The 21,806-nt window shown below is 61.5% G+C and overlaps 1 protein-coding gene across 1 annotated transcript in view; it reads right to left on the reverse strand.

Moving 5' to 3' along the window:
* LOC115909265 (delphilin-like) overlaps positions 1-21,338 on the reverse strand; it is a 33,601-nt gene extending 12,263 nt beyond the window's left edge. Inside the window, 8 exon segments of the mRNA XM_030958438.1 lie at positions 907-1,077; positions 2,028-2,211; positions 3,538-3,632; positions 4,745-4,814; positions 5,566-5,651; positions 7,914-8,165; positions 17,836-17,990; positions 20,655-21,338. Coding sequence (XP_030814298.1) covers positions 907-1,077; positions 2,028-2,211; positions 3,538-3,632; positions 4,745-4,814; positions 5,566-5,651; positions 7,914-8,165; positions 17,836-17,990; positions 20,655-21,338 — 1,697 coding nt within the window.
* Positions 21,339-21,806: the final 468 nt, after the last annotated feature.

Below are 21,806 nucleotides of genomic sequence, written 5' to 3' on the forward strand. Positions count from 1 at the left end.
TCATGCTCAGAGACTGCCCCGTTCACCTGAGACACTGAGAGGAGCCAGGGACCAGCAGCCTGGGACAGGGAGATCTGCCCCTGTGCCTGGGATAGGGAGATCTGCCCCTGTGCCTGGGACAGGGAGATCTGCCCCTGTGCCCCCTCCTCCCCTGGCTGGGGATTGCTGCTCTGCATTCCTGGAATGCAGCTGTGAACTGCACACCAATTGCAGGGCATGAATTCCTGGGAATGCCACAGCCCCTGGCTGAGCTGTGATCCTGCACACACAAAGCAGAGGTGCCTGAGTGCAAACCCAGTGAGCAGATCCAGGTGCACAGAGCACAGGGTCCCATGTGCCACAGGGAGGATTTGCACCAGGACTTGGGGCTGTTCTGTTTCCTGCTAAAATCACTGTGTTCCTCCAAAACAACACTTCTTTTACCTTTGCTGAGTCTAAAATTAGCACATCTGTGTGAGCAGCTGAGAATAGCAGAATTGGAAGCAATTAAGAGTGCAGACACACAGATTAGGACATTTCACTTCAAACCTGCTCTCCCCAGTCCACCGCTGGCTTTGTGCTGCCACAGAACCAGGTGAGGGTGATGGTGAGGGAACAGGGAGATCACCAACTGCCTCTGTGTCTTCTTGGGGGAGCAGCACCACCTCTTCCAAGCAGGGATGTTTCTGTGGCATCCCAAGGGACACTGTGCCACCCTTATTTCACCTCCCTGACCTGGATGCTGCCCTTCCACCAGCTGTCCTGGACTTCCTCACCTCTGACACCTAAGCAGCTTCCAAAAGCCCCCAGAGTCACCCTCTCAGGTGCCAGCTCTCCTCTCCATCCAGTTTCATTCCAAAACTGCACCAGCACAAGGGACTGAGCTCCCAGCACCCGTCAGGACACAGCGTGTCCATCCTGGAGCACGGGCACTGCCTCTCACCTGCCAAGGCCTTGCACCCCAGAAACCTGTCAAGCTTTTGCTGGCAGTGCTCCTGCTCCTCGTAGCTCAGCAGCTGGTAGATAAACTGCCAGAGGACTTGCTTGGCTGGGGTGTCCAGCACCGGGTACACATCCACAATGAGAGTGTCAATGGTCCTGGAAAACAGGAGAGGGCTGGGCAGTGAGGGTGACAATGGTCCTGAAAACCAGGAGAGGGCAGTGACCGTGTCGCTGTTCCTGAAAAACGGGAGAGTGGCTGTGCTGGCAGCTCCTGGGGCCAAAGGCTCCATCTGATTCTGGTGTGTAGATTGGGGAAAAGGGCTGTTGGGAACAGCTGAGCGCCCCATCCCATGAGGTTAGAACAGCCTGGAAGAGGATGAAATTCTGCCCTGGCACAGGTGCCCAGAGCAGCTGGGGCTGCCCCTGGGTCCCTGGCAGTGCCCCAGGCCAGGCTGGGCAGGGCTGGGAGCACCTGGGACAGTGGGAGGTGTCCCTGCCATGGCAGGGAGTGGAACAAGATGTTCTTTAAGGTCCTTTCTAACCCAAACCATTCCATAATTCTGTGACAGCCTCTGATGAAGCACTGCTGGGAGACCAAGCAAGGGCAGGAAAGGAGGTCACTGATGGGATCTGGAGAGTACCAGGGGATGTGGCTGGATCCCTGCACAGGACAGGGGGATGTGCTCCTTGGCAGGAGCAGGGCTCTGCCAGCCACAGCCATTCCTGTGCTGCAGCCAGGATTGTGGGAAGAGCGAGGAGACAGGGATGGAACGTGGAGAGATTCACTGACAGAGGAAATCTGATTTACTGACAGAGGCGGAACAGGACCCGCAGCTGCCAGGGACAGCCAGGCTGCAGGACAGCCTGCACTGCGGGATAAGAGGTGACCAACTTAACCTAAAGGAACCAAAACTGAAGGATCTGTCCTGTCCCCAGGCGGGACACCTGGGCTGGGATGAGCTGGTGCACAGGGAACACCTGGCTGGGGAAGCTGCAGAGCACAGGGACAGCAGAGCTCCTGTGCCAGGTGTGCCCTGCCTGAACCACCCTGGCAGTGCCCCAGGTGTGCCGGTGCCAGGGGAGGGGTCCCAGCTGGCAGGAGTTACCGGTGGTGGAAGAAGCCCTCCAGGGCCTTGCAGACGGTGAAACGCTCGGGGGGGGTCAGCAGGTGCTCCAGCTGCTGCGTGAACGTCCTTCCCTGGATCTTGATGCTAGAGGGGAGAATCTCTGCCACCCACTGCAGGGAGGTGAGGGCCGAGGAGCTGCTCGGGGACTCAGCAGAGTCAGAGTCTGCAAAATAAATATTCCGTCTTTCCTTGGCTTCTCTTGGGGGCAGTGCAGCAGTTTGAGGGCCACTGGCCGCGTGCTTTGGAGTAAGTCAGGCTGGATGGGCTTTGGAACAGCCTGCTCTGGTGCAAGGTATCCCTGCCCGAGGCTGAGGGGTGAAATGAGAACATCCAAACCATTCCAGGTGCTGGGCTCTGTGCAGCAGGGAGCTGCTGGGGTTGGTGTGAGTGCACCTGCAAACACGTTGGGCCATCCCAGGGCTCCTCACTGGGGCTGAGAGGAGCCCAGTGCTGCTCCAGAGGGACCAGCCAGGCCTGGCTCCCAGCTCTGGCCATTTGGGAGCAGCACAGGCACCTGGGCTGTGCCCAGGTTGGGATCCTGCCCTCCAGAGGCACCCTGCCCTGCCCCAGCACGCTGGGCTCTCAGCAGGCACTGATCCTGCAGCAGGATGGCAATCCTGCCCAGCTCAGCCCCCAGCCAGGGGTTGGGTTACTGCGGACAAGGACAGCACACACCGCACAGGAAGGACACTGCAAGGGACACCAGGGACAGCACAGCAGCATGAGCCCTCCTGGAGAGCAGCCAAGCCTGGGATCCGGCCTGATCCCACCGTGCAGGGGCCGCGTGCCCTGGGGAGAGGAGCATCCCCAGCACTGTTAACCCTGCTCAGCCATGGAGGTGCCCAGCAGTGTTAACCCTGCTGAGCCATGGAGGTGCCCAGCACTGTTAACCCTGCTCTGCCCGTGGAGGTGCCCAGCACTGTTAACCCTGCTGAGCCATGGAGGTGCCCAGCAGTGTTAACCCTGCTGAGCCATGGAGGTGCCCAGCACTGTTAACCCTGCTCTGCCCGTGGAGGTGCCCAGCAGTGTTAACCCTGCTCAGCCCACGGAGGTGCCCAGCAGTGTTAACCCTGCTCAGCCCATGGAGGTGCCCAGCACTGTTAACCCTGCTCAGCCATGGAGGTGCCCAGCAGTGTTAACCCTGCTCTGCCCATAAAGGTGCCCAGCAGTGTTAACCCTGCTCAGCCATGGAGGTGCCCAGCAGTGTTAACCCTGCTCAGCCCATAAAGGTGCCCAGCAGTGTTAACGCTGCTCAGCCATGGAGGTGCCCAGCACTGTTAACCCTGCTCAGCCCATAAGGTGCCCAGCAGTGTTAACCCTGCTCAGCCATGGAGGTGCCCAGCACTGTTAACCCTGCTCAGCCCATGGAGGTGCCCAGCACTGTTAACCCTGCTCAGCTCATGGAGGTGCCCAGCAACTCCCTCCTGCCCCAGGAACTGGGCAGCTGGCTGGGCTGGCTGCTCTCCAGAGCCCTCCCCTGCACTCTTACCGTTGGAGAAGCTGACGATGCCCTCTTCCACCACCAAGGTGGGCATGGCCCCGCTGCCCTGCAGCATCGACACCACCTTGTCATGGGAGCAGTTCCTGCAGCACAGAGAGCCCGGTCAGAGCAGCCCCGGGGCAGCAGGGAGCGCACACAGCTGGCAGCTGCCTTCCTCTGTCTTGGGAAAGCCTCCTGGTGCTGCTCAGAGCCCCACTGCCGTTCCCTGCATTCTCTCCACCTGTGCTGCCCCCGAGGGAGAGCCTGGCTCCTGCCCCACGGGTGGGCACCAAGGAATAACCATGGCAATGCCTGCGCCCACCCTGAGGAGTGCCATGGCAGAGTTAAGCTGCACCCAGACCCAGAAAATTATTTTTCCTTTAAATAACACAGCGCTGCAGCTCTGTCCTCGCCTGCCCTAATTCTGCATGAAAAGAAAAGGCAAGGTGAACACGAAGTGTAATTTTGTAGGTGAAAAACTCTCGGGATGCCCTTGGAGAAGGGTATGGGCCAGGCTGGGACAATGCCTGCCAAAACCAGGGCTCAGAGCACAATCCTCAGCCCGGTCTCCTTTTCCTGGCACTGCTGCATCAGCCAAGAGCTCGCTGGATCAGCTGAAACGTGAGAACCTGAGCCCTGACAGAAGCAGCATCGCTTTAACCTTTAAATATTCATCACTCTCTCTTGTCCTGCAGCCTCCTCTAACCCTTTGCTCTTGGTTTTTATGCAGAAAGACACACCCAAGGACACAGCATGGGTGAGGGGCACAAGTCCCTCTGGTCCCATTGCTTTGTGCACAAACAACACACAGAATTAAATTCTGGGTACAAATGGGATTCCCACCTGGCTTTAACCTTATGCTCCCATTATGGGAGTGATTCCTGGGCTGGATGGGGCTCTGCTGCTCTCCAAAGCAGAACATCAGGTGTTTAACACCTACAGATTAACTCAGAGTGCCTGAGACTGGGGTGGGCTGCAGTGAGAACCCGGGCCATACGAACTGTCCTGCACAGAGAGCCCAGAGGAGGGCAGGGCTGGAGAAGATGCTCCTTTAGAGCCAGGTTTGTACAGCAGCACCAAAGGAGCTGTCCCCAGCTGTCCCCTCAGGGCAAACCCCTGTGCACGGCAGCACACAGGGACGCAGCAGCTCCTGCTCCCCTCGCCCAAGGGTGACCACGGCGTGTGCCCAGCCCTGGGTGCCCTGCACAGCTCGTACCTCATGTCCAGGCCGTTGAGGAACAGGATCCTGTCTCCAGCTTTGAGGGCAGCCTTCTCCGCCGGGCTCCCTGGGGGCACAAAGGGGCTCCAGCTGCAGCTCCTCTGCCTGGCATGGGGCTCCAGGGGCACCCCAGGCAGGGCACCCCTGCACCTGGCTTGTCTGGGCGGGCTGGCACCCTTCACCCAGCTGGGTGCTGCGGCCAGCCTGCACTGGGGGCGCTGGCGGCATGTCAGGGTGGTCACTGAACACATTTCCCACTCCTCCCAACAAGGAGTGTGCCACTGACATATTTTCTGAAAAATCCCTTCGCCGGGGTCTTTTCTCCTGAGAAGCTGGGAAGCCTCAGCTTCTCCACGTTTTGCTGCTTTGGGATGTGATTTGGAGAATTGTTTACCCAGCATATGAATTGTTTTTAATTAATGGCCAATCACTCCAGCTGTGATGGACTCTCTGGTCAGTCACAAGATTTTATTATTCATTCCTTTCTAGCTTTCTGATATCTCCTTTCTCTTTCTTCAGTATAGTTTTAGTATATCATTTTCTTTTAATATAATATATATTATAAAATAATAAATCAGCCTTTTGAAACATGGAGTCAAGATTCTCATCTCTTGCCTCGTCCTGGGGAGCCTCAAACACCACCACAGGAGTGGATAAAGCCAAACTGAATTGCACCAAAGGTGCTCATTATTCCACTGGAAAAACTCCATCACCAGGCCTTGGGAAAGTTCCTTTTGTTCTTTTCTAGCAAACAGCATTTCACATTTCAAGTTCAGAGCGGAGATCAGGAAGTGATGCCCCAAATCTGGTGTTCCTACCTGGCAGGACAGACTCGATCCACACCGGGGCATGGCCGCGGAGTGTGAAGCCAAAGCTCCTGTTGCCTTTATAAACTCGCACGGTCCTGGGGGTGAAAAAGGCAAACAGCATGTCAGAGTACAAAACCCAGCCCTTGTTTCCTTCCCCAAGCCCTCCACAACCCTGTCAGCCCAGGTTCTCCTGAGTGCTCAAGTCCCCAGCACTCCCAAGGCCCCATTTGATACCAAAGTGTCTTTCAAATGTGCAATATGGAATAAATACATAGATTTAAAGAATAAATATATGTAAAAAAGCTAAAAATCATCTAGTTCCAACCCTCCATGGCAGGGAGTAGGAACTGGATGATCTTTAGGGCTCTTCCAACCCAAACCAGTCTGTGATTCTTTATTACAGAGAATTAGAGACACAATGTGCTTCAGGGAGCAAAGGTCTCCTAGGCTGACGAGAGAGGAATTAAATTCCTCTAGGAAATTTTGGAAGGAGCATTAGGAAATCTCTGATTGCAGCTGGGGGCTGTTCCTGCAGGGACCTGGGGGAAGGCAGCATTACCGAGATCACTTCCAACCAGCAGGATCCTGTGCTGGCAGGGTGGGACCCTGGGCTGGGAGCGCATTGTGGACGAGCCACAGGGAAGACCAGCCTGGCAGCAGGGTGGGCAGGAGCCTGGCTGCCCTGGGTGCCCTCAGCCTGGCAGCAGGGTGGGCAGGAGCCTGGCTGCCCTGGGTGCCCTCAGCCTGGCAGCAGGGTGGGCAGGAGCCTGGCTGCCCTGGGTGCTCTCAGCCTGGCAGCAGGGTGGGCAGGAGCCTGGCTGCCCTGGGTGCTCTCAGCCTGGCAGCAGGGTGGGCAGGAGCCTGGCTGCCCCTGGGTGCTCTCAGCCTGGCAGCACGGTGGGCAGGAGCCTGGCTGCCCTGGGTGCTCTCAGCCTGGCAGCACGGTGGGCAGGAGCCTGGCTGCCCTGTGCCTCAGCCTGGCAGCACGGTGGGAAGCTGGCCTTCTGTTTCCAGGTGGGCGGAGCCTGGATGCCCTGGGTGCTCTCAGCCTGGCAGCACGGTGGGCAGGAGCCTGGCTGCCCTGGGTGCCCTCAGCCTGGCAGGAGGGTGGGCAGGAGCCTGGCTGCCCTGGGTGCTCTCAGCCTGGCAGCACGGTGGGCAGGAGCCTGGCTGCCCTGGGTGCCCTCAGCCTGGCAGGAGGGTGGGCAGGAGCCTGGCTGCCCTGGGTGCTCTCAGCCTGGCAGCACGGTGGGCAGGAGCCTGGATGCCCTGGGTGCCCTCAGCCTGGCAGCACGGTGGGCAGGAGCCTGGGTGCCCCTGGGTGCCCTCACGTGGGAGTGGCTCTCAGCCTGGCAGCACGGTGGGCAGGAGCCTGGCTGCCCTGCTCTTGTGCTGGCTGGCTGGGGCAGGGTGGGCAGGAGCTCCCTGCCCGGGGGCACTGCAGTCTGGCCATCTGGGCACGGAGGGAAGTGGGTTAATCCCTGTGCTGGGGATTGTCCTGCCTTCCTCGCACAGCCCTTCCTCCCACAGCCTCCCAGACACCTGCTGGGGCAGGGCAGGGCCAGCCAGGAGAACCAGGGCATCCTAGGGCTGGAAAAGACTTTTCAGGGTATGGAACCCACCTGCAAGGCAGCACCACCCCGTGCTCACCACTGACCATGTCCTCGAGTGCCATATTCACCATTTCCTCAGCACTTCCAGGGTGGGGACTGCAGCACTGCCCTGTGACAGTGCCTGACAGCCCCTGTGGGAAGGAATTCTCCTGACATCCAAACTAAACCTCCCCTGCTGCAGCTTGAGGCCGTTTCCTCTCATCCTGCCCCTTGTTACCTGGGGAAAGAGACCAACCCCAACCTGGCTCCATCCTCCTTTCAGCCTGCTCTGTGCCCCGGATCCTGCTGGCACAACCAGGAATCCTGGCTCAGCTGGGCACCCCCGATCCTGCTGGTACAGCTGGGTACCCCGAATCCTGCTGGCACAGCTGGGTACCCCCAATCCTGTTGGCACAGCTGGGCACCCCCAATCCTGCTGGCACAGCTGGGTACCCCGGATCCTGCTGGCACAGCTGGGCACCCCGGATCCTGCTGGCACAGCTGGGCACCCCGGATCCTGCTGGCACACCCTGCATCCCACCCAGGGGGGAGCAAACATCCCCTCAGGCTGCAAGTGCCACCCCAGCTCCTGACAGAGCTCATCCAGGCAGCCCTGCAGAGCTGAGGGGACGCAGAGCTGGGACAAGGGGCACAAAGCCGCCCAGCCTTCCAGAGGGAGAGATCCCTGTTCATCCCGACGCCGGGAGAGCCGCACACCGAGCTCCCCTCCCGCACTCCATCCGCACGGAGCCAGCAGGGCGGTACCTGCGGGCAGCCCCCGAGGCCACGCTGCTGCTGACGAGCGAGGTGGTTTTGCGGAGGCTCTTGCTGAGCTCCTCGTGGCTGCGGGGCACGGAGCTGGCGCGGGTGGACACGAGCAGCCGCTCCTGCTGGTCCTCGCTGCGGCTGCGGCGCAGGCGGTTGCCGTGCTCGCTCCGGGAGCGGCACAGCTTGCTGATGAGGCTCTGCGACACCACCTCGTCAAAGCGCTGCCGGTGCTTCTTGGGGATGAAAATCCTGGGAAATGAGGCAAGGGAGGGCAGTGAGGAGCGGGGCCGGGCAGGGGTGACACAGAGCTGCGGGTCCGGGCGCCCCTGGAAGGGAAAGAGCTGAACGCCTCCTGTGAGCCTGGCCTCAGTCCTCACAGAGCTGAGAGTGCTGGGGCTGGGGACACCGCGGGGGCTGGGGACACCGAGGGGGCTGGGGACACCGAGGGGGCTGGGGACACCGAGGGGGCTGGGGACACCGCCGGGACACCACCTGCATCTCTTCCCCCATGCCATGCAGAGCTCAGCTGGAGCAATGATAATGTTGGAACCTTTCCTCCAGCCCCGCTTCCTCTGGGACCCTAAAAGGCTGCCCCCATCTCCTGCCCCAGACTCTGCTCTCCTGGGCTCCAGCCGTGAATATTCCCTCATTCCAGCTCCTCCACAGCCAGGCAGGAGCCTGGCGGCCCTTGGGAGAGGTTGGTGCTGCAGGGACGGGCACGGTGATGCCGCAGGCAAGGGGACAGTCCCAGAACTAGCTCTGTTTCGGGTCACCTCCCCTCTGCCCGGTGGGAGCAGCCAAGCGGCCTTTGTGCCCCCGCAGGGACCCCCGGGACACTCAGAGGATGCACGGGGAGTGCGCAGCAGGATCCCAGGAGCGAGGAGGAGGCGCCGCTCCCACCTGGGCCGGGGGCAGCTCCATAACCAGGCAGACACTTCATCTTCTCCTTCTCCTTGTGCCTGACCGCAGGCAGACCCCGGCACCTGCTCACCTTCCCCTGCCCTCCGCTCGCGCGTTTAGGGGCTTCTGGAGGAGCTGGCACCTCCGAGCGTTTCTATAGCAACTCCTGCAGCTGCAGCTCGTTTGCACAAAACCATCCCGGGAGGTTCGGCAGCGCCGCTTCGTTAGCGCCGGCACCTCGCGGGTGTGAGAGGGAGCAGGGCGGGTGTGAGCACAGCCCCAGGGGGGTTATCACAGCCCCAGGGGGGTTATCACACCTCACCTCGGCTGCCTGGGGACCGCGTGTCCCACCTGAGCAGCAACTGGGCCAAAGCGGTGCCACAGGAGCTGCTCCGAGGGGCGCAGGCGGGACACAGCCGGGGCTGGCAGGGGATCCCACCGGGCTCCCTCGGGCAGCTGCACCGAGGGAACACAAAGTCCTGGGTGGAGACAGAGGAGGAGAGGCTTCAAATCCCAAACCTGCCGGGAGCAGCACATCTCTGTTTCCCCCAGCCAAAGGCAGAGCTCAAAACAAGAGCTGGTGCAGGAGACAGAGCACATGCCACCCAAAGCTGGCAGATGCTCACGCAGAGCATCTGGTGACAATTTAAAACAAGTAACACATTGGTGCAATTCACAGGTGATTTGTGATTAAGCAGTAACAAGGAAAGAGTGAAATTTTGCTAATAAATAGTTCACCCTGTGAGACATTGGAGGATGTGGGTCCCCCAAGCCTCTGCTCCGGGCTGGGCACCCACCAGGGAGAAGTCCGGGTTCCTCACAGGCAAAATGAGCACAATCCCATTTAATTGGCCAAATTACATCTGCTCGTTCCAGCAGAGCTGTCCCACTTTGCACCAGCCTCTGCTTCAGCACTGGGCTGAGGAGCTCAGACCCAGCCCAGGACCTGGCACTGGCACTGCCCCAGGACTGGCTCAGAGCTGGGGCACAGCAGGGCCCAGACAGGAGAGACCCAACTCACTGCTACAAACCATCCCACCAGAGCAGGCAAAACCATTTCTGTGGCTGTTCCTGCAGCGTGCTGCCATCCCCCAGGACAAACCTGCCTTTGTGCACTGCCCTGGCACCAAGGAGCAGTGCCCAGCTGGGGTTTCCCTCTCCCAGCAAATCCCACCGGGATTCACGGAGCAGGGATGTGCCCATCCTGTCTGTGGAGGTCAGGCAGGGGCAGGGTGCTACAGCGCTGCCCTCGTGCCTTCTGCTTCCTCCTCCTCCCTCCTCGGGTGCTCCAGGTCAGCCCTAGCTCTGTTTCCTGCTGGACAGGGATGGGAAAGGCTCTCCCACCCCTGAGCCCTGTGCCAGCTCCCATGCCCGGTGCCGCTGTGTCCCGGGGCACCAGCCCTCCTCTGCAGCAGCTCCTGCACTCGCCTGGGAGAGCTCAGTCTGCTCGAAGACATGGATGTGAATTCAGGGCATTTTCCAGGCCAGGAAAAGCCCCAGATGCTCTGGGCTGCTTCACCTTCACCCCACCCCCAGAGCAGCCTGGCCAGGAGGGTGGCAGAGTGCCACTGTGCCCATCTCCTGCCCTCAGCTCCTCAGGGCTCCCTTTGGCATCTCTCAGCCTGTGCCACACTCCTGTCCCACAGCTGCCAGGTGGGGCACCGGGCACCCAGCACTGGGCAGACAGTCCCATTCCTGCAGCCCACCCTGCTGGGAGCTGCCTCTCCATTCCAGCCAGCCCCTGTGCCACACGCCCATGTCCTGCCAGCCCCTGTGCCACACACGTGTCCTGCCACACGCACATGTCCTGCCAGCCCCTGTGCCACACGCACATGTCCTGCGGGGGCCGCAGAGCTGCCCCGGCCGGTCCCAGCCCGGATGGCGGTGCTGGGGCCCAGCGGGACAGGACGTGGCCCCGGGAGGGCAGCAGGGCCGGCTCCAGCCTGCCCGGGCGGGTGAAGCTGCCACGAGTTTGCTCAGCCGGGGGAGCGAGGGGACAGCGAGCCTAGCTCCATCCCACCCCCGGCCCTTCATCCTCATCGCCCCGGGCTGCCCTGCCGGCCCGCAGCCCCACTCGGCCTCTGCCCAGCGCTCCCACCCCAGCTCTGCCCGACTCCCTCCGCACCGGTGCCGCGGGGCTGTGCGGTGGCACGGCTGTCCCGGGGACACAGCGGGGTCCCCCCAGCGCCCAGAGGCAGCCGAGCCATCCCGGGATGCCCGTGGGGGCTCTGCCAGCACCGGCCCGGGCGGGCAGCGGAGCAGGGACACGTACCGAAAATGCCGCGAGAAACTCCGGTCCTTTCCCATTTGTCGGGGTGCGGCGGGAACAAAAGGGAGACGCTTCAGATCCTCATGCAGCTGAGCCTGGGGCTCGGCTCACGCCCACGGTGCCAGCCGGTGCCGCCCCGCGTGTGGCACCCCCACCGTGCCCGGGGAGCGCGGCCAGACGGGCCCGAGCGCCGGCACTGCCACCTGGCACCGGCACCTGGCACCGGCACCTGGCACCGGCCCCTCCGGCACGCTGCCAGCCCCGGTGCGGCTCCAGCATCGGCCGAGAGCCCCCCTGGCCTGTGCCGGGCTCCTGCCCCGGTGCCCAGCTCAGCCCTGCCCGCCCTCTCTCCTTCCTCTCCCCCAAAACTGCAGCGCTGTGGTTTCCAGCCGGAACGAGCTCGTCGTTCCTCAGAAAGGAGGGCACGGCTCGGCGCCGAACTCCGGGGGGATGCCTCCCTGGTGCTAATTAGTTGACTTCTCAAGTGCTTGTGTTTAAATTACGTGCTGCGGGAAGGGGTGAGAAACCTTAAAGGCAAACGGCACCAGGGGTGCGGAGGTGGAGCTGCCAGGCTGGACCAGGAGCAGGAGCAGGATCAGGAGCAGGAGCAGAGTCAAGGTCCCAAACCCTCACAGAGCATCCTTTACCCCCCGGTTAACGCAGCAGTGCCTTTCAGCAGGAATAAAAGAGAAAACCCTTCTTTAATTTAAATAACGCACATCACCGGTGTTTGATGAAGAGGATGTGAGGCTTCCCAGAGCTGCCAACATCACTCACAATCCCCAGGTAGCAGCAAAGGAAGGAGAAATGAAAAATGTACGGTTTGGCCCCAAAACAACCAGCAAAGACCTGACCTTGAGTTTGTCAGTTGTGCAGAAAAACACGTCCCAGAATGGATTAAAACACTGAGCTACACTTGGATTATGTCTGAACTGTGCTGTGGAAACCACTACCAGAAAAACCCTGCTGGTCCAGCCAAGTGCTAAAATCCAGGAGAGAAAACTCTTGCAGGCTTTACCCCCAGAGCAGGAATTCTGCCTAGGAACCCCAAATTCCCAAACCTATCTGCGTGTGTGTGGGACGGGGGCACAGCCCGGGGGATGAGGAGCCTCCAGACCCTTGTGCAGGAGCAGAACTCACTGCAGCACGGAGCTGTGATCCCATTCCTGTTATCCCCGTGCTGGGGGCTCCACAATCCCTCACCGGGCTGCAGGTGCTCTGCGATGGGACCAGTGGCACCAGTTAGCAGGGATGGAGGTGCTTTTCTGCCCGGGAGGCAGGCTGAGCACGGGGCTGGGAGCCCCTCTCAGCCCTTCCCTGCCCACCCCGCTGCCCCTGGGGACAGCCCAGAACCCCCGGCAGCTTCTGCAGAGCTTCAAACACCCTCTGCTGACACATCCCTGCCCCAGCTCCAGTACCGATCCATCAGAGTGCCCCGGGGCAGATCCACACCCGTGCCCAGCCTGTCCCCTTCCCCATCAGCATCAGGGTGCCCTCAGCTGCCCCAAACCCACTGTCCCTGTGCCCAAACCACGCTGTGCACCACGACCTGCTGGCTCTGTCCTTGCCCTGGCAGGGACGGGCGATCCCACAGCTCCGGGGACACGGAGACCTTCAAGAGAGCCCCAGAAAGGCTTTTCCTGCAGCTCCAGGCTGCTTTCCCTGCTTTCTTTAAGACACTGGAAAACTCATGCTAAGTAACCCCTTCCCAAAATAAAAGTTGTGGCTCCAGCGGGGTGCAGGGACGCCGGGCTGATCCCATCTGCATCCCAGCCGGAGCTTGATTCACCAAAGGAATTTAATCTCCTATCAGGAGATTTCCCACCGAGGCATTTTGGTCATGACCTATTTGAACTCCGCCAATAAAAAAGGAACTCGCTCCCAGTTGTCTCACTGCTGGCACGTTTTGTTCCCTGCTGCCCTAATTCCCCCCTTTTTTGGGCAGTTGAGCATATGCTGGGCCATCAGATTAGGGATTTCTTTTTTAATGGAAGCGAACAAGAGCTGCTTTTCCTCCATTACCATCCCGTGACCCAGGTGGTTTTCCAGTGGGAATGAAGGGACCGTGGACAGGAGGACTGTGTGCATATCAGCACCAGGGACTCAGGGGGTTTCTCGTGCTCCATCCACACCCAAAAGAGCTGGGAGGCTCCCCCAGCCCTGGAGAGTGGGTACGTGGAGGGGGTTGAGAAGCAGGGAAGCAGCACAATCCATAATATTTAAATCCTAACGGCTGAAATGAAATTTCTGCTCCAGGGCCGGTCACAGATGGCTGGAGCAGTTTAATACAGGAACGCGCCAGGCAGTTTTATTGCCGTGAAAAACAAGCTGAGACAAATAGATTGTGTTGGGAGCGTTATTAACACGGGCTCGGTGGAATTTATCCCGCGCTAAGGGAGCCCCCGAGGGCAGCGATTTCAGCTGTGCCGGCGATCGGGGCTGGGAGCGGGCTCAGCCCAGCCCAGCCCAGCCCAGCCCAGCCCAGCCCAGCCCAGCCCAGCACGGCCCAGCACGGCCCAGCACCTCCCAGCACGGCCCCCTTGGCTTTGCCCCGGGAGCAAACGGAGCGAAACCAAAGCAGGGAGGAACAAACCGCCCCAAACTGTCCTGCCCGCAGCCCTGAACACAGCGCGACTTACAGGAGAGCCAAGAGAACGTCTCAGAGCCCAAACAGAGCCAGAGCTTTCCCCTAAGGATGCATCGGGGGCGAGGGGCTGGGGCACACACATCCCCATCCCAGCCCGGGTAACAGGACACCGCCTGTGTCACTGTGTCACCGGCTGTGCCCGCGGCTGTCCCCAGCACTGCGGCTCGGGAGGATGGGATCTGAATTTCCCCCAGTTCCGCTGCAAACAGATCTTTTTAACCCAAACGGTGCTGCCAGGGGCTGGCGCCTCCCTGGCACGGCTCCGCCGGGAAAACACGCGCTGCAAAGGGACACGGGGTGCCCGGGGCGTGGGGGTGGCACCGAGGGCATCCCCCGTGTCCCGCTGGGCCCCGAGGGTGGCTCCTGCCCCCAGAGCCCAGGGATGGAGCTGGCGGAGCTCCGCAGAGCACCGGGTGCGGGGCCGGCACCGCCGAACCGCAGCTCTGCCCTGCTTTGACACCAGCTCAGGAATCGGAGCAGCACCGAGGGACGTGAGCCCCCGAGACCGGCCCAGAATAACCCATCCGGGGCCAGCCCGAGCGGGGAGAAACCCCGCGCTCTGCCGCGATGGAATAACCCCAATTGGAGCCTCCCCCTCCGGGCGGATCCCTCGAGCGGAGCAGCTCCGAGGCAGCGCGGGTGCTGAGAGTTAATTAACTTCCAGCACACCTTGTTTTCGCCGTGCCAGGGGCTGCCACATTCCGGGAGGAACCTGATTTAAACCCATTTCCCTCACTCGCAGCGAAGGCGCGTTCGTTACTCACCCGAGACAGCTCATCTTCCCCCCTGGCAGCCGGGTCTCGGCATCCTCGGGCACAGCTGTGCACTTTGCCTGCGCACATCAGCCGTACGGGCAGGGGATGGGAGCGGGGAGCACCCGGCGCAGCGCCTGCAGCATCCCCGCTATCCACAGCCCGGCAGATGAAAAAAATGTCAGCAAATTAAAATCTGCGGGAGCTTAATTCTGGGCAAATGGGATGGAATCCATTTGAGATAAAAAAGGGGGGGAAATATCCAATAGTGGAAAAGGCCAGCTGGAGGGCAGAGCAGAGGTGGCTGCAGCCCCGGGAGGATCCGTGTGCCCAGCCGGGTCTGGGGTTCTGCTGAGCTTCAGCACTTGGCCGGGAGCTCGGCAAAGCCCGGGGGGAGCCCGGGGGGACAGCAGGGGAGGGGACAGCAGAGGACAGCCGGCAGCAGCACCAGCACAAAAATAAATACAGCTGGTGCACAGGGAAGATCCAATCAGGCCAGCGCCAGGGTCAGTGGGAGACGGGGACTCACCGGCGGCTGGCCCTGTGTGACAGGGGACACACGGACACACAGAGCCCGCCAGTGCCAGGGGACACACGGACACACAGAGCCCACCAGTGCCAGGGGACACACGGACACACACAGCCCGCCAGTGCCAGGGGACACACGGACACACAGAGCCCACCAGTGCCAGGGGACACACGGACACACACAGCCCGCCAGTGCCAGGGGACACAGGGCACACAGAGCCCACCAGTGCCAGGGGACACACGGACACACACAGCCGGGCACACACAGCCTGGCAGTGCCAGGGGACACAGGGCACACAGAGCCCACCAGTGCCAGGGGATACAGGGCACACACAGCCGGACACACACAGCCTGCCAGTGCCAGGGGACACACAGTCTGCCACCACCGCCTGCCCGTGCCAGGGCTCAGCCGCCTGCCCGGGGCACGGAACAGGGCGGGCACCCATCACCCCGCACCCACCCCCTCCCTGGCCGGTGGCACGGCCATCCGGGGGAGAAGAGGCTCATCCCAGCCTCGGGGGCTCCTCAGGGCGAGCACAGCGATGAGATCACCGGGGTGCGCAGGGCTGTCCCGTCTCAGGTGGAAACGGTCCCTGCAGGACCGGGCACAGCCTCACGGGGATGCACGGTGGGTGCTCCCGAGGTCCCCCCAGGATGATCCCACAGGACAAGCCCCAGGACACTCGCTGGGTCAGGTCTGATGGGCCCTTCTGCCCACACTGCACCCACAGCAGTGCCCGGGGTGGCTGCCCTGTGCCCCAGGACAGCACAACGGCCACAGCAGCACCCCCACACTGCCCCCACCCCAGAGCTGGAACCGGGACACCCTGCATGACCCCCCCCATGGCCCTCCCAGCCCCGGGTGCTGCCTCAGGGCACAGACCCCAGACCCCTCCCCAGTCACAGACAGACTGAGCGGGCTGGAATCACCCGAGGAGTTCACAGCACCCTGAACCCAGAGCTGCTGGAGCTGCTCAGCACCCGCAGTGACAGCAAAGGCAGGGACAGCTCTTGCTTGGCAGCGAAGCCATCAGAGAGCCCGGGAGCAGCAGCTGGGGTCAGGCACAGCAGCACGCCTGGCACTGCCCCAGCACCCACAGCTGGGAAACCTGCTCTGCACGGCATCTCTTCTATTTATTTTCTTGGCTTCATTTCATTAAGATTAGACGGTAAATCTTTTCCCTGAGCTAAATATTTCATTTCCATTACAGCCAGATTAGCTGCCAGATCCACTGGGGCACCCCTTGCCCCAGCCCTGGGGCTGACCTTTCACATGGGGGCAGGGGGCAGTCAGGGGGTCTGACCCTGTTTTGGGGAGCCAAAACTGCCCCTGGCATCACAGGCTGGGCATGGGATGCCATGGGATGCCATGGGATGCCATGGGATGCCATGGGATGATCCCCATCCGAGCTGGGGATGGCAGCACCGGCTCCAGCCATGCTCTCCTCACTGGCACAGGGATTGCTGGGACAGGGACATGCTGGGGGGAACCTGCTGTGCCCCCCACAGAGGGGCTTGGGTCCGGAAGAAGATTTGGACACTTACTCAAATCCCCTCTGTGAGGGGAACTAATCCTGTATAATTCCCCGGGGATGATGGCAGGGGGGATATCCGAGGCATTTGAGATATTTTCACGGACCTTGCTGGGGGAAAGAATTTTCCTGAATTGTGAGTGGTGGGGGCTTATTTTGTGATTCAGTTTGGGGTGGTGGTTGAGGCCTGGCTCAGTGCCATCCATCCCTCCCCCAGCCCCAGCTGCTGGCGCTCAGATCCCCCCAGAATGCTCAGGACAGGCTGGCGTGGGCAGCTGGCTGTCCCCTCTGCACCCCGGCCCTGCAGGGCTCTGTGCCTGCTGGCCCCAGGCATGCAGGGCTCTGGGGGACCCAGAGCAGTCCCAGCACAGCAGGGGGACACTGCATGGCCAGGGCCCCCAGCCACCCCCACCCTGCCATGGTGGGTCAGGGCAGAGACCCCGCACGGGGACGTTGTTATGGAAACTGTAATATCCTGCAATTGCTCTGATTAAAGCTGCAACTGGAAAGCTGGGCCCGGAGCGAGGCCAGATGGAGACCTGATTCCCTAATGGCCATGGTCTCAGCCCGGCTGTAATCCCACCACGTGTCCCTGGGCCAGCCCCAGCTCCAGCCCCAGCCCCGGCCTCGCTGCCAGATCTGCTGCCGTGGCTCAGGGGCTCCAGAGGCGCTGGGGTCCCCGAGCCCCAGCAGAGCACTGCCAGGGCACCCCGGGGTGAGTGACCATCCCCTGGCACCCCGGGCAGCCCATGGCCCCAGCAGAGACCCCCCAGCCCCTCAGTTCCAGGGCTGCTGGCAGTGCTGGCCAAGCCCTCACCCTGCAGAACTCAGACTATTTCGTGGCCAGGCTGCTGGAGAATCTCCAGTGGCTCTGCAGCTAATCCCATCTCCCTTCCACATCACAGCCCAGAACGGGAGCCACATCCCCTGCTGCAGGCAGAGGCGGCGGCTGCACGCTCCCCACACACCCTGTGCTGGGCTAAGGTGCCACCAAGCTGGGCTCAGCTGTCCCTTGGAAAGCTGGTTGGCATTTTCTCTGCGGGACCATCCCAATCCCTTCCCTGCAGGATTCCCCAATCCCTTCCCTGCAGGACCATCCCAATCCCTTCCCTGCAGGACCATCCCAATCCCTTCCCTGCAGGATTCCCCAACCCCTTCCCTGCAGGATTCCCCAACCCCTTCCCTGCAGGACCCTCCCATGCGGCCCTGCCCAGCCCGGCTCCCCGGCAGCAGCAGGCACAGGAATCTGCGGTTTGGTGGCCCCAGGGCAGCGCGGAGGTGCCGCTGGTACCTGATGCTGTCGATGAGGGGCTGGTGGGACTCGTGGGTGAGCAGCAGGCTCAGGGCGTGCGCCAGGCGCTCCACCCTCCTCTCGGCCGCGTACTGCTTCAGCACCGCGAACAGCTTCTCCTTCAGCTCCGGCTGCTCCCCGAGGACGGCATCCACCTGCAGGCGGGACAGGGCACAGAGGGAAGGGACGCTGAGCAGGAGGGCGTGGGACCGCGGGCAGGGGCTCTGGCACACGGAAAATGTGTCCCACTCCCTGCTCAGCCAAGGTGGAGGCACCACGCAGGGAGCACAGGGACACCTCAGGGGTCAGCCCATCGCACAGCTCTGCTCTGCTCGCACACACAGCCCTGGAATTGCTGGTCCAAACAGTCCACAAGTGACCCCAAACTCCCAAACTCTGCTGGGTCGCAGCTGGGATGGGATCAGGCTGGAGCCTGCCTGGCAGAGGATGCTGCAATGGGCTTTTGGAGCTATTTAAGCTTTGTGCATCACTCCCTGATCCCTCTGGGCAGCCCATCCTGCCCTTAGCCCCGGGAAGCTGCTGGGAATGGGGAGACAGAAGATGACGGTGAGTGCCAGCCCTGGAACCAGCACTGACAGCTCCCAGCCATGGCCCATCCTCTCCAGCTGGGACAGGCAGAGAAATTAGCTAATTAGCATCGAGCCAAGTACCCTACAGGGGACCCTCCTTATTCACCTCCTGCCCCGTCCCTGGGCAGTGGGAGCTGGTTCCTCACCTGGACCTCTCCAGTGGGGTGCAGGAACTCCCTGTGACTATCTCTCTGCACCTGTGAGTGCTGGGATTTCCTGCGAGGTGATGTTTTGTGCAGGTTTGACTGCAGCGTTTGCCTGCAGGAAGGGGAGAGAGCCCCTGACCCTTCCCTGGGCACTGAGGGGTGTGCAGGGCTCTGTGTGCACCCCTGTGGTGGCGCTGCCAGGGAGCCACAGGCGTGCCCTGCCTGGGGAAGGGGAAGAGCCATTCAGAGCCATTTTCCCAGGTGTTGTCCCACTTGTCCCTCCCCAGGGAGGGTGACACTGGCCCCAGGACCCCGGCAGAGCCCCCTGGTGCTGCTGGCTCTGTGCAGGCACTGCAGGCGCTCCTGGCAGCAGCAGCACTTCAAGGTTACCAAATCTGGGGCAGCCACAGCAGCAGTGTCCCCTGGGCTGGCTCGTCAGCACGGTCCCCATGTCCAGCACAGGACTGACACGCTGTGGTGCTCCTGGTGCGATGGATCCCAAAGGGCTGCTGTGAGATTTCTGCCCGGGCTTGGTGGGTGGGAATCACAGAAACACAAATAGTTTCAGCTGGAAGAATCTCCCAGATCCTCGAGTCCCAGCTGTGCCCGATCCCCACCTTCTCACCCAGCCCAGAGCCCCGAGTGCCACGTCCAGCCCCTCCTTGGACACCCCAGGGATGGGGATTCCAGCACCACGGGGGTGCTGCCAGCCCTCATGGGGTCCCCAGCGTGTCCCTGAGCACACAGGGGACGAGAGAAGGCACTGCCCTGGAACTGGGACCGTGAGCACCTCCCTGGTGGTGCCCCCGGGCTGTGGCACACTGGCACAGCCCTGCCCCAGTGCCGCTGGCACCACTGTCTGCCTGCCAGGCCGTTCAGCCTGGGGCTCCACCGCAGAAAGGAGGCTGGGAAAAGGTGACCCGCGGGCAGTGCAGTGTGAAACACAAACCAGCAGCACCCTCTGACCCTGCAGCCTGGCAGCAGCACCGGCAGCTCCCAGCACCAGCGGCACTGACCAGAGCTGGGGTCCCGGGAAAGGAGGGGGTAAAACACCCTGCTGGATTTAGTGTTTGCTGCATCACACAGAAACTGAAGCCACTCCAAACACTGCGCTGTGCATTCCCTCTGGAGAGAATCTGCCAGCTGAGCCGTGCTCCAGCAGCTCTGCCTTCCTGCTCCGGCCCACGCTGCTGCTCAGGGCTGTCCCGGCTGCTTTTGGGGCTGGGGAGGGAGGGGACAGAGGTGCTGATGGGGTGCTCACAACACCACAGCAGAATTGCTCTCCTGTGATCATGCAGGAATCTTTTACTCGGCTGGTTGTGCCTTCAGAGGCGGAGGCGGCCCGGAACAACCGCCCCTCCTCGCTAATCTCCTGTAATCAGCAGGTATCTGTTTCCCACGCCCATGAATCCAAACCTCAGAGGGTATTCGTGAATCTTTAATGGAGAAGCTGACTGAGGGGATTCGCCTGATACCCACAAATCTCTTTATGGGTATCTTGTTCCTTTATTAACTTGGGATCAAAAAAAAGCCCTACCGGCCTGGTTATTTTCATAACAGCATTTTAAAAGGCTACTTTGAAATGGAAATTAGAAAGATTGAAAAAAACAACTGTGATCAAATTTATAATTAGCACAAGGCGAGGTGTTTGCTAAAATACCCACTAGGAAGCTTTCAGGAGCACAATGAAGATGTAATCACATTGATGTTTTCCCTTTTGCAACAAAATAAGAACTAAAATGTCTGCGGGGTGACAGGCTCAGACTTTGAAGGGACGTCCAGGGACCGCCAGAGCAGGATCTGCCCTGTGGCTCTCTCCACGCTCTTGTAGAGCAAGGGAACAAGAACTTGGGGTCATCCCCAGGGACTCTCCAAGCCCTTTGCAGCACCCATCTGTTCTCCCAGGCAATTACCAGACTCCTCTTTCGGGTGATTGTCCCCCAAATCTGCGCCCCAGCCCCACATGACCAAGTCGGGAGCATTCCCCATCCGCATGCCAAGGCGGGAGGTGGCAAATCTCCAACCCTGCAGGGCACGGGGGGTGCCCAGCGCCCCGACCCCTTATCCCACAGCCCGGCCTCACCTTCCTGCTGAACTCCTGCGCCTTCTGCCTCCTGTCCCGGCGGGCGGGGCCGGCGCAGGGCCCGGGGTCCCCGGCGCTGTCCAGGGCGGTGTCCCCCGTGATATCCCCGGCGCTGTCCCCAGCAGTGTCCCCGGCGCTGTCCCCGGCGCTGTCCCCCACGATGTCCCCGGCATTGTCCCCGGCCGTGTCCCCGGCGCTGTCCCCACGCTGCGGCCGCAGCAGCGCCAGCCGCAGGGACCGCCCGCGGCACGACCCCACGAGCGCGGCCGCCGCCTCGGGCATCGCCACCGGGGTCCCGTCCACCTCCAGCAGGAGATCCCCGGGCTCCAGCCCGCAGGCCGCGGCGGGGGACGCGGGGCTCACGCTGGCCACCCTCGGGGGGCTCTCGCTGGCCAGCTCGAAGCCGAAGCAGCCGCGGGGCCCCGGGGGGATGCTGGCGCGCTGCAGCCGGGACACCACGCCGATGCTGGGGGGCACGCTGCCGCAGCGCCGGGCCAGCCCCTGCAGCGCCTCTCGGCCCAGGCGGGACACGGGCTGCCCCTCCAGCTCCAGCACCTCGTCCCCCGGGCGCAGCCCCGCCAGCGCCGCGCTGCTGCCCTCCTGCACCCACAGGATGTAGCACGGCCCCGAGCCGCTTATCCCGAACCCGAAGGACTCGGGCCAGCCCTGGTTGGTTGCCGGCATGGCTGCGACTGGAAAAGAAGGAGGGAAAGAGGAAAAGAGAGGAGTTGTGGTGCCTTTTCCATCCTTAGGGGTCGTTCCGTCGGGTGGGGGGTTGCAGTGTGTGCTGTGTCCCCCTCACCCTGGGAAGAAACACACCAAGAGCCTGTATTTCCTCTAGATCTCCTTAAAATAACAGCTTATACCCTATCTTTGGCTGCTGGTGGGGCCATTGAGGAGGCCACGTTGGCTGGGAAGGTTGGGGCTACACGTGGCACTCAGCTGTGACCTGGCACAGCCCTGCTCTCACCTGGGGCACCCACCTACCCCCTCACCAGGAGCCTCACTTAGGCATGTTCTTGTATTTATTTGCCTATCTAAATGATTCGTTCATTTCTCTGACATATTACATTAATGGATAGATGATCCAAGGACTTAAAGCAGCTTCATTTTAACCAGCCCTTCTCAACACTCAGTATTTTAGCTGTTTGC

This window comes from Camarhynchus parvulus, chromosome 14 (genome assembly GCF_901933205.1).
Source record: "Camarhynchus parvulus chromosome 14, STF_HiC, whole genome shotgun sequence".
Classification (NCBI taxonomy): Eukaryota; Metazoa; Chordata; class Aves; order Passeriformes; family Thraupidae; genus Camarhynchus; species Camarhynchus parvulus.